This window comes from Cuculus canorus, chromosome 37 (genome assembly GCF_017976375.1).
Source record: "Cuculus canorus isolate bCucCan1 chromosome 37, bCucCan1.pri, whole genome shotgun sequence".
Classification (NCBI taxonomy): Eukaryota; Metazoa; Chordata; class Aves; order Cuculiformes; family Cuculidae; genus Cuculus; species Cuculus canorus.
Window position 1 is genome coordinate 397,692 of NC_071437.1, and position 12,403 is coordinate 410,094.

At 66.3% G+C, this 12,403-nt stretch overlaps 1 protein-coding gene across 1 annotated transcript in view; it reads left to right on the top strand.

Moving 5' to 3' along the window:
- The first annotated feature begins 378 nt into the window (after positions 1–378).
- LOC104057992 (latent-transforming growth factor beta-binding protein 4-like) overlaps positions 379–12,403 on the top strand; it is a 39,277-nt gene continuing 27,252 nt past the window's right edge. The window contains 7 exon segments of the mRNA XM_054052834.1: positions 379–615; positions 4,021–4,257; positions 6,245–6,326; positions 6,328–6,490; positions 7,773–7,875; positions 7,959–8,021; positions 10,899–11,021. Coding sequence (XP_053908809.1) covers positions 411–615; positions 4,021–4,257; positions 6,245–6,326; positions 6,328–6,490; positions 7,773–7,875; positions 7,959–8,021; positions 10,899–11,021 — 976 coding nt within the window. The 5' untranslated portion in view covers positions 379–410.

A 12,403-nucleotide genomic window follows, 5' to 3' on the forward strand; every position in this document is an offset into this window, starting at 1 on the left:
GGCCACGCCCTTCCATGAGACCACGCCCTTCGCCCCCCTCCGCGAACGGGACAGTACCTTTGTCCACCCCCCCTCGCCCCTAAGACCACGCCCCTTTCCGCGAGGCCACGCCCCCAACCCCCAGCTCTATGAATGGGGCGGTGCCGTTTGTCACGCCCCCTCCCTAAGCCACGCCCCAAAGCCCCCTATGAATGGGGCAGTGCCGTTTGTCACGCCCCCAAGCCACGCCCCCACCGTAAGCCACGCCCTCCAAAGCCTCTCAGTGCCTGGGGCAGTGCCGTTTGCCACGCCCCCCTCCCTAAGCCACGCCCCCCGTGGCCCCTCTATGAATGAGGCGGTGCCGTCGGCCCCGCCCCCTGCCTTTAGCCCCGCCCCCGCGGCAGCCGCAGCCGCAGCCCCGACTCGCGGCGATGGGCCCCGCGCTGCTCTTGGCCGTGGCCGCCGCCGCCCTGGCGGTCCCCGGTCCCGGTCCCCCGCGGCTCCGGTTGCTCCTCGACCCCCCCCGGTGTCGGCTCCGCTGCTCCGGGGGTCGCTGCGGCCGCTTCTGCCCCGCCGATAACGGCACTGTCCTGGAGAGCGGCCGCCCCCCGCCCGGGGGGGCCGGGTTCAGGCTCGGTCAGTGCGGGGAGGGGGGGTGCAACCCCGGGGAGGGGGTGTCCGGTAACGGGAGAGGGTCTGGAACCCCGGGGAGGGGGTGTCCGGTGATGGGAGGGGGTGTCCGGTAACGGGAGAGGGTCTGGAACCCCCGAGAGGGGGTGTCCGGTAACGGGAGGGGGTCTGGAACCCCGGGGAGGGGGTGTCCGGTGATGGGAGGGGGTGTCCGGTAACGGGAGGGGGTCTGGAACCCCCGAGAGGGGGTGTCCGGTAACGGGAGGGGGTCTGGAACCCCGGGGAGGGGGTGTCCGGTGATGGGAGGGGGGCTGGAACTCTGGGGAGGGGGTGTCCGGTAATTAGAGGGGGGGTCCGGTAATTAAAGGGGGTGTCCGGTAATTAGAGGAGGTCCGGAACCCTGAGGATGGGGGGGGGTCCGGTGGAACTGGGGGCTCTGGGGGGGCTCTGGGACACTCGGGGTGCAGGGGGGGCTCTGGGGGGCTTTGGGACACTCGGGGTGCGGGGGGGCTCTGGGGGGGCTCTGAGGGGACTCTGGGACACTCGGGGGGGTGCTGGGGGGCTCTGGGGGGGCTCTGGGACACTCGGGGTGCGGGGGGGGCTCTGGGGGGGCTCTGGGACACTCGGGGTGCAGAGGGGGCTCTGGGGGGGCTCTGGGACACTCGGGGTGCGGGGGGGGCTCTGGGGGGGCTCTGGGACACTCGGGGTGCGGGGGGGGCTCTGGAGGGGCTCTGGGACACTCGGGGTGCGGGGGGGCTCGGGGGGGGCTCTGGGACACTCGGGGTGCGGGGGGGGCTCTGGGGGGGCTCTGGGACACTTGGGGGGGTGCTGGGCTCTGGGGGGCTCTGGGGGGGCTCTGGGACACTTGGGGGGGTGCTGGGTGCTGGGGGGGCTCTGGGGGGGCTCTGGGACACTTGGGGGGGTGCTGGGTGCTGGGGGGGGGGAAGGGGAAGGTGGGGCCCCATCCCACCCACGCAGCCCATGAGCTCATCCCATCCCGGCTGGAAAACGCCGGGAATTCAGAGACGTAAACACTGGGGCCCCCAGAAAGTTTGGCACTCGCCCGCTGGGGCCCTGCCCGGCTCCGGCCGTCCCACCCAGGCGGCTGAGTCCCTTCCCGACCCATGGGTCCCACCCCATCCCTTCCCACCTCCGTGGGTCCCATGGAGACCCCTGGGTCCCATCCCAGCTCCATGGGTCCCATGGAGACCCCTGGGTTCCATCCCACCTCCATGGGTCCCAGGGAGACCCCTGGGTCCCATCCCACCTCCATAGGTCCCTTCCTGACCCATGGGTCCCATCCCAGCTCTGTGGGTCCCATGGAGACCCCTGGGTTCCATCCCATCTCCGTGGGTCCCATCCCAACCCCTGGGTTCCATCCCACCTCCGTGGGTCCCATGGAGACCCCTGGGTCCCATCCCAGCTCCATGGGTCCCATGGAGACCCCTGGGTTCCATCCCACCTCCGTGGGTCCCATCCCAACCCCTGGGTTCCATCCCACCTCCATAGGTCCCATCCCAACCCCTGGGTTCCATCCCACCTCCATAGGTCCCATCCCAACCCCTGGGTTCCATCCCACCTCCATAGGTCCCATGGAGACCCCTGGGTTCCATCCCAGCTCCATGGGTCCCATGGAGACCCCTGGGTTCCATCCCAGCTCCATGGGTCCCATGGAGACCCCTGGGTCCCACCCCACCTCCATAGGTCCCATGGAGACCCCTGGGTTCCATCCCACCTCTGTGGGTCCCATCCCAACCCCTGGGTTCCATCCCACCTCCATGGGTCCCGTGGAGACCTCTGGGTCCCTTCCCAGCTCCATGGGTCCCATGGAGACCCCTGGGTCCCATCCCAGCTCTATGGGTCCCATCCCATCTCCATAGGTCCCTTCCCAGCTCCATAGGTCCCTTCCCAGCTCCGCGGGTCCCACCCAGATGTCTGGGTCCCTTCCTGACCCATGGGTCCCATCCCATCCCATCCCTTCCCACCTCCATAGGTCCCATAGAGACCCGTGGGTCCCATCAAGACCTCTGGATCCCATCCCAGCTCTGTGGGTCCCATGGAGACCCCAGGCTCCCATCCCAGCTCCATGGGTTCCATCGTGACCCCAGGCTCCCATCCCAACCCCTGGGCCCCATCCCAACCCCTGGGTCCCATCCCAGCTCCGTGGATCCCATCCCATCTCCATGGGTCCCATGGAGACCCATGGGTCCCATCCCAGCTCCGTGGGTCCCATCAAGACCTCTGGATTCCATCCCAGCTCCTTGGGTCCCATGGAGACCCCTGGGTCCCATCCCAACCCCTGGTTCCTATCCCAGCTCCATGGGTTCCCATCGTGACCCCTGGGTTCCATCCCATCTCCATAGGTTCCATCCCAGCTCCATGGGTCCCATCAAGACCCCGGGGTCCCATCCCAGCTCCGTGGGTCCCATCCCATCTCCATGGGTCCCATCGAGACCCATGGGTCCCATCCCATCTCCGTGGGTCCCATCCCATCTCCGTGGGTCCCATCAAGACCCATGGGTCCCATCCCATCTCCACGGATCCCATCCCAACCCCATGGATCCCATCCCAACCCCAGGATCCCATCCCATCTCCATGGGTCCCATCCCAACCCCATGGATCCCATCCCAACCCCATGGATCCCATCCCATCTCCACGGATCCCATCCCATCTCCGTGGATCCCATCCCATCTCCATGGATCCCATCCCATCTCCATGGATCCCATCCCATCTCCATGGGTCCCACCAAGACCGTTGGGTCCCATCAAAACCTCTGGGTCCCATTCCAGGTCCTTAAGACCCCCCCAGATGTTTGGCTCCCATCCCATCTCCATGGGTCCCCCCCAGATATTGGGGTCCCCCATGTCTCCCCGTTCCCCTCCATCTATTGGGGTCCCCCATATCTCCCTGTTCCCCCCCATCTATTGGGGTCCCCCATATCTCCCTGTTCCCCCCCATCTATTGGGGTCCCCCATATCTCCCCGTTCCCCCCCAGCTGTTGGGGTCCCCCCATGTCTCCCCGTTCCCCTCCATCTATTGGGGTCCCCCCATGTCTCCCCGTTCCCCTCCATCTATTGGGGTCCCCCCCTATCTCCCCGTTCCCCCCAGCTGTTGGGGTCCCCCCTATCTCCCCATTCCCCCCAGCTGTTGGGGTCCCCCCCTATCTCCCCGTTCCCCCCCAGCTGTTGGGGTCCCCCCATCTCCCCGTTCCCCCCCAGCTGTTGGGGTCCCCCCATCTCCCCGTTCCCCCCAGCTGTTGGGGTCCCCCCTATCTCCCCATTCCCCCCAGCTGTTGGGGTCCCCCCCATGTCTCCCCGTTCCCCCCCAGCTGTTGGGGTCCCCCCATCTCCCCGTTCCCCCCCAGCTGTTGGGGTCCCCCCCAGCTGTTGGGGTCCCCCCGTCTCCCCGCAGTGCTCTGCCCGCTGCTCTGCCTCCACGGGGGGCTCTGCTCCCGCCGCGACACCTGCGTTTGTCCCCCCCAATTCACCGGAAAATTCTGTCACCTCCCGGTCAACGGCACCCGGGGGGGACCCCAAAACCCGGGGGGGCCCCAAAACCAGGGGGGGCCCCAAAACCAGGGGGGACCCCAGGAGCTCATGCAGTCGGTCTACACGCTGCCGCTGGCCAACCACCGCGAGGAGGAGGACGGTGAGGACACCCCCATTCCCAGTGTCCCCAGTTCCCATTCCCAGTGTCCCCATTCCCAGTGCTCCCAGTTCCCCATTCCCAGTGTCCCTATTCCCATTCCCAGTGCCCCCAGTTCCCATTCCCAGTGTCCCTATTCCCACTCCCAGTGCTCCCAGTTCCCATTCCCAGTGTCCCCATTCCCAGTGCTCCCAGTTCCCCATTCCCAGTGTCCCTATTCCCATTCCCAGTGCCCCCAGTTCCCATTCCCAGTGTCCCTATTCCCATTCCCAGTGCCCCCAGTTCCCATTCCCAGTGTCCCCATTCCCAGTGCTCCCAGTTCCCCATTCCCAGTGTCCCTATTCCCATTCCCAGTGCCCCCAGTTCCCATTCCCAGTGTCCCTATTCCCACTCCCAGTGCTCCCAGTTCCCATTCCCAGCACCCACATCCTCTCCCATCCCCACTCCCAGTGTCCCTTTCCCTATTCCCAGTATCCTGTCCCATTCCCAGTGTCCCCAGTTCCCATTCCCAGTGCTCCCAGTTCCCATTCCCAGTGTCCCCATTCCCAGTGCTCCCAGTTCCCCATTCCCAGTGTCCCTATTCCCATTCCCAGTGCCCCCAGTTCCCATTCCCAGTGTCCCTATTCCCACTCCCAGTGCTCCCAGTTCCCATTCCCAGCACCCACATCCTCTCCCATCCCCACTCCCAGTGTCCCTTTCCCTATTCCCAGTATCCTGTCCCATTCCCAGTGTCCCCAGTTCCCATTCCCAGTGCCCCCAGTTCCCATTCCCAGTATCCTGTCCCATTCCCAGTGCCCCCAGTTCCCATTCCCAGTATCCTGTCCCATTCCCAGCACCCACAGCCCCTCCTGTCCCCATTCCCAGTGTCCCTTTTCCCATTCCCAGTGTCCATTTTCCCATTCCCAGTGTCCCCATCCCATTCCCAGTGCTCCCAGTCCCCATTCCCAGCACCAACATCCCATTCCCAGTGCTCCCAGTCCCCATTCCCAGCACCAACATCCCATTCCCAGTGCTCCCAGTCCCCATTCCCAGCACCAACATCCCATTCCCAGTGCCCCCAGTTCCCATCCCCCTCAGTTCCCCATTCCCAGTGCCCCCAGTTCCCATTCCCAGTTCCCACAGCCCCTCCTCTCCCCATTCCCAGTGTCCCCATCCCCATTCCCAGTGCCCCCAGTTCCCCATTCCCAGCACCAACTTCCCATTCCCAGTGTTCCCAGTTCCTATTCCCAGCCCCCATAGCCCCCCACTAGCACCCCATAGCCCCCCCATAGCCCCCCCAGCACCCATAGCCCCCTCCTCAGCCCCCCCATAGCACCCCATAGCCCCCCCAGTGTCCCCCCCAGTGCCCCCCAGCACCCATAGCCCCCCCTCAGTCCCCCCCTCAGCACCCATAGCCCCCCCTCAGTCCCCGCCTCAGCACCCATAGCCGCCCATCAGCCCCCCCATAGCACCCCCAGCCCCCCCATAAGCCCCCTCTAAGCCCCCCCATAGCCCCCACTGAGCCCCCATAGCCCCCACTGAGCCCCCCCAGCACCCATAGCCCCCCCATAGCACCCCCCAGCACCCATAGCCCCCCTCAGCCCCCCCATAGCACCACATAGCCCCCTCCTCAGCCCACCACAGCCCCCCCATAGCACCCCCCAGCCCCCATAGCCCCCCATAGCCCCCCTCAGCCCCCCCAGAGCCCCCCCGTGCCCCCCAGCACCCATAGCCCCCCCATAGCCCCCCCTCAGCACCCATAGCCCCCCCATAGCCCCCCGTGCCCCCATAGCCCCCTCCTGAGCCCCCATAGCCCCCCCTCAGCCCCCCCAGCCCCCATAGCCCCCTCCTGAGCCCCCATAGCCCCCCCCATAGCCCCCCCATAGCCCCCTCCTCAGCCCCCGTAGCCCCCCCTCAGCCCCCCCATAGCCCCACAGCCCCCTCCTCAGCCCCCTTAGCCCCCCCCATAGCCCCCCCTCAGCCCCCCCTCAGCCCCCCCGTGCCCCCCCAGGGGTGCAGTCCATGGTGAGCATCCACGTGGAACACCCCCCCGAAGCCTCCATCCTCATCCACCAAGTGGAACGGGTGCGGGGGGGGGGGCGAGGAGGAGGAGGAGGACCCCCCCCCGGCCCCCCCCAAAGGGGCCCCCCCAGCCCCCCGGGGGTACCGCGTGCTGGCCCAGAGCAGCCCCCGAGTGCCCCCCCAGGAGGAAGGGGGGGGGTACGGCTACTGCTTCAGGGAACTGAGGGGGGGAGAGGTGAGACCCCCACCCGGGGGGGGGAATTGGGGGGCTGGGGGGGCTCGGGGGGGGCTCTAGAGGGGCATTTGGGGTGCTGGGGGGGCTCTGGAGGGGGATTTGGGGTGCTGGAGGGGATCTGGGGGGCTCTGAAGGGGGATTTGGGGTGATGGGGGAATCTGGAGGGGGATTTGGGGTGATGGGGGGATCTGGGGGGGCTCTGGAAGGGGATTTGGGGTGCTGGAGGGATCTGGGGGGATCTGGAGGGGGCTTTGGGGTGCTGGGGGGGATCTGGGGGGGCTCTGGAGGGGGATTTGGGGTGCTGGGGGGCTCTGGGGGGGTTATGGGGGGGATTTGGGGTGTTGGGGGGGATCTGGGGGGGTTATGAGGGGGGATTTGGGGTGCTGGGGGGATCTGGGGGGGCTCTAGAGGGGTATTTGGGGTGATGGGGGAATCTGGAGGGGGATTTGGGGTGCTGGGAGGATCTGGGGGGGCTCTGAAGGGGGATTTGGAGTGCTGGGGGGGCTCGGGGGGGGCTCTAGAGGGGCATTTGGGGTGCTGGAGGGGATCTGGGGGGGTTATGAGGGGGGATTTGGGGTGCTGGGGGGATCTGGGGGGGCTCTAGAGGGGGATTTGGGGGGCTGGGGGGCTCTGGAGGGGGATTTGGGGTGCTGGAGGGGATCTGGGGGGGTTATGGGGGGGATTTGGGGTGATGGGGGAATCTGTGGGGGCTCTGGAGGGGCATTTGGGGTGCTGGGGGGGCTCTGGAGGGGGATTTGGGGTGCTGGGGGAATCTGGAGGGGGATTTGGGGTGATGGGGGGATCTGGGGGGGCTCTGAAGGGGGATTTGGGGTGCTGGGGGGATCTGGGGGGGCTCTGGAGGGGGCTTTGGGGTGCTGGGGGTGATCTGGGGGGGCTCTGGAGGGGGCTTCGGGGTGCAGGGGAGGGTTTTGGGGTTCAGGGGGGGTCTCTAACCCTTTCCCCCCCCCCTCAGTGCAGCTCTATGACTTTGAGGGGTCTGTGGGTGCTGGGGGGGGTGGGGATTTGGGGGGCTGTGGAGGGGGTTTTTGGGATTCAGAGGGGGATTTGGGGTGCAGGGGAGGGTTTTGGGGTGCAGGGGGGGTCTCTAACCCTTTCCCCCCCCTCAGTGCAGCTCTATGACTTTGAGGGGTCTGTGGGTGCTGGGGGGAGGTGGGGATTTGGGGGGCTGTGGAGGGAGTTTTTGGGGTCCGGGGGGATATTTGGGGTGCAGGGGAGGGTTTTGGGGTTCAGGGGGGGTCTCTAACCCTTTCCCCCCCCCCAGTGCAGCTCCCCCCTCCCCGGTCTCCGCACTCGAGCCGTTTGCTGCCGCGGGGCCGGTGTGGCCTGGGGGGTCCGCGAGTGCCACCCCTGCACTGGGCATCCCAGTAAGGACTGGGGGGGAACTGGGAGGAGGGGGGGGGGGGTGTGGAAACAGCTCATTTTTAACCCCCCCAAATCCTTCCTCGAGGTGTGGAGCAGCGCGAGGGGTCGTGTCCGCAGGGCTTCCACAACGTCAATGGGTCCTGTGTGGGTCAGTGGGGGGGGGGGGGGTCTGGGGAGGGGTCTATGGGGGTCAGAGGGGGTCAGAGGGGGGTCTATGGGGGTCAAAGGGGGGGTCTATGGGGGTCAGAGAGGGGTCCGGAGGGGTCTATGGGGGTCTATGGGTGTCAGAGAGGGGTCTATGGGGGTCAAAGGGGGGGGACTGGGGGGGGTCTATGGGGGCTCATGGGGGTCTGGGGGGGGTCTATGGGGGTCAGAGGGGGGGGTCTATGGGGGTCTGGGGGGGGGGTCTATGGGGGCTCATAGGGGTCTATGGGGGTCAGAGAGGGGTCTTGGGGGTTCTATGGGGGCTCATAGGGGTCTATGGGGGTCAGAGGGGGGGTCTATGGGGGTCAGAGAGGGGTCCGGGGGGGTCTGTGGGGGTCAGAGGGGGGTCTATGGGGGTCAGAGAGGGGTCTGGGGGGGTCTATGGGGGCTCATAGGGGTCTATGGGGGTCAGAGAGGGGTCTATGGGGATCAGAGAGGGGTCTGGGGGGGTCTATGGGGGCTCATAGGGGTCTATGGGGGTCAGAGAGGGGTCTATGGGGATCAGAGAGGGGTCTGGGGGGGTCTGGGGGGGGTCTATGGGGGCTCATAGGGGTCTATGGGGGTCAGAGAGGGGTCTGTGGGGGTCTATGGGGGCTCATAGGGGTCTATGGGGGTCAGAGGGGGGTCTATGGGGGTCAGAGAGGGGTCTGGGGGGGTCTATGGGGGCTCATAGGGGTCTATGGGGGTCAGAGAGGGGGTCTATGGGGGTCAGAGAGGGGTCTGGGGGGGTCTATGGGGGCTCATAGGGGTCTATGGGGGTCAGAGGGGGGGGTCTATGGGGGTCAGAGAGGGGTCTGGAGGGGTCTATGGGGGTCTATGGGTGTCAGAGAGGGGTCTATGGGGGTCAAAGGGGGGGGACTGGGGGGGTCTATGGGGGCTCATGGGGGTCTGGGGGGAGTCTGTGGGGGTCAGAGAGGGGTCCGGAGGGGTCTGGGGGGGGTCTATGGGGGTCAGAGGGGGGGGGTCTATGGGGGTCCGGGGGGGTCTGGGGGGGGGTCTATGGGGGCTCATAGGGGTCTATGGGGGTCAGAGAGGGGTCTTGGGGGGTCTATGGGGCTCATAGGGGTCTATGGGGGTCAGAGGGGGGGTCTATGGGGGTCAGAGAGGGGTCCGGGGGGGTCTGGGGGGGGTCTATGGGGGTCAGAGAGGGGTCTGGGGGGGTCTATGGGGGCTCATAGGGGTCTATGGGGGTCAGAGGGGGGTCTATGGGGGTCTATGGGGGTCAGAGAGGGGTCTGGGGGGTCTATGGGGGCTTATGGGGGTCAGAGGGGGGTCTGGGGGGGGTCTATGGGGGTCAGAGGGGGGTCTGGGGGGTATGGGGGGGCTTATGGGGGTCAAAGGGGGGGACTGGGGGGGCTCATGGGGGTCTATGGGGGTCAGAGGGGGGTCTATGGTAGTTTATGGGGGTCCGGGGGGGGCTCTGGGGGGGTCCTATGGTAGTCTATGGGGGTCAGAGGGGGGTCTGTGGTAGTCTATGGGGGTCTGTGGGGGTCTATGAGGGTCTGGGGGGGGCTTATGGGGGTCAAAGGGGGGGGACTGGGGGGATCTGGGGGGGCTCAGGGGGGTCAGAGGGGGGTCTATGGTAGTCTAGAGGGGGTCTGGGGGAGTCTATGGGGGTCTATGGGGAGTCTATGGGGGTCTGGGGGGGCTTATGGGGGTCAAAGGCGGTGACTTGGGGGGGTCTGGGGGAGCTCATGGGGGTCTATGGGGGTCAGAGGGGGGTCTATGGGGGTCTGTGGGGGTCTATGAGGGTCTGGGGGGGCTTATGGGGGTCAAAGGGGGGGGACTGGGGGGGCTCATGGGGGGTCTATGGGGGTCTGGGGGGGTCTATGAGGGTCTGGGGGGCTTATGGGGGGTCAAAGGGGGGGTCTGGTGGGGTCTATGGGGGTCTATGGGGGTCTGTGGGGGTCAGAGGGGGGTCTATGGGGGTCTGGGGGGGTCTATGAGCATCTGGGGGGGCTTATGGGGGTCTATGGGGTTCAGAGGGTGGTCTATGAGGTTTTGGGGGGGCTTATGGGGGTCAAAGGAGGGGTCTGGGGGGGCTCATGGGGGTCTATAGAGGGTCTATGGGGGCTCATGGGAGGTCTATGGGGATCAGAGGAGGGTCCATGGGGGTCTGGGGGGGTCTATGAGGATCTTGGGGGGTCTATGGGGTCAGAGGGGGATCTATGGTAGTCTATGGGGGTCTGGGGGGGCTTACGGGGGTCAAAGGGGGGGACTGGGGGGTCTGGGGGGGGCTCATGGGGGTCTATAGAGGGTCTATGGGGGCTCATGGGAGGTCTATGGGGATCAGAGGAGGGTCCATGGGGGTCTGGGGGGGTCTATGGGGGTCAAAGGGGGGGTCTGGGGGGGCTCATGGGGGTCTATGGGGGTCAGTGGGGGATCTATGGTAGTCTATGGGGGTCTGGGGGGACTTACGGGGGTCAAAGGGGGGGACTGGGGGGTCTGGGGGGGGCTCATGGGGGTCTATAGAGGGTCTATGGGGGCTCATGGGAGGTCTATGGGGATCAGAGGAGGGTCCATGGGGGTCTGGGGGGGTCTGTGAGGATCTTGGGGGGTCTATGGGGGTCAGAGGGGGATCTATGGTAGTCTATGGGGGTCTGGGGGGACTTACGGGGGTCAAAGGGGGGGACTGGGGGGTCTGGGGGGGCTCATGGGGGTCTATAGAGGGTCTATGGGGGTCAAAGGGGGTCTATGGGGGTCTCTGAGGATCTGGGGGTGTCTCTGTGGGTCGGGGGGGGGGTTCTATGGGGCCGGGGGGTGTTTTTGGGGGTCGGTGTGGGAGTGTGACCCCCCCTGTGCCCCCCCCGTGCCCCCCCAGACGTGGACGAGTGCCGGGGGGGGGCTCTGTGCCAGCGCGGCGTCTGCACCAACACCCGCGGCAGCTTCGCCTGTCTGTGCCCCCCCGGCTTCCTGCTCGACTCCTCCCGCGCCTCCTGCATCTGTGAGGGGACTGGGGGGGACTGGGGGGACTGGGGGGAATTGGGGGGATTGGGGGGGATTCAGGGGGATTGGGGGAGATTAGGGGGGATTGGGGTGGGATTAGGGTGGGATAGGGGGATTAGGGGGGAATTGGGGGGGACTGGGGGGGGATTGGGGGGGGATTAGGGGGGGATTAGGGGGGAATTGGGGGGGATTCAGGGGTATTAGGGGGGATTGGGGGGATTGGGGGGGATTGGGGTGGGATTCGGGGGGATTGGGGGGGATTGGGGGGATTGGGGTGGGGATTGGGGGGATTGGGGGGGATTGGGGTGGGATTGGGGGGGATTGGGGGGATTAGGGGGGGACTGGGGGGGACTGGGGGGGATTAGGGTAGGGATTGGGGTGGGATTAGGGGGGATTGGGGGGGATTGGGGGGATTGGGGTGGGGATTGGGGGGATTGGGGGGGATTGGGGTAGGGATTGGGGGGATTGGGGTGGGATTGGGGTGGGGATTGGGGGGGATTGGGGGGGATTGGGGGGGATTGGGGTAGGGATTGGGGGGATTGGGGTGGGATTGGGGTGGGGATTGGGGGGGATTGGGGTGGGATTGGGGTGGGATGAGGGGGGATTGGGGGGGGATTGGGGGGGATTGGGGGGATTAGGGTAGAGATTGGGGGATTGGGGTGGGATTGGGGATTGGGGATTGGGATGGGATGGAATGGGATGGATGGGGTGGATGGGATGGGATGGAATGGGATGGGGATGGATGGGATGGGATGGATGGGATGGGATGGATGGGATGGGATGGGATGGTTGGGGTGGATGGGATGGGATGGGATGGAATGGATGGGATGGATGGGATGGATGGGATGGGGATGGATGTGATGGGAATGGGATGGGATGGATGGGATGGGATGGGATGGTTGGGGTGGATGGGATGGGATGGATGGGATGGGGATGGATGTGATGGGAATGGGATGGGATGGATGGGATGGGATGGATGGGATGGATGGGATGGGGATGTATGGGATGGGATGGATGGGATGGATGGGATGGGGATGGATGGGATGGGATGGGATGGGATGGATGGGATGGATGGGATGGGGTGGGGATGTATGGGATGGGATGGATGTGATGGGGATGGATGGGATGGGGTGGGATGGGATGGGATGGATGGGATGGGATGGTTGGGGTGGATGGGATGGGATGGAGATGGATGGGATGGATGGGATGGGATGGTTGGGATGGATGTGATGGGGATGGATGGGATGGGATGGGATGGGGATGGATGGGATGGAGATGGATGGGATGGATGGGATGGGGATGGATGGGATGGATGGGATGGGATGGGATGGATGGGATGGGATGGGATGGGGATGGATGGGATGGATGGGATGGAGATGG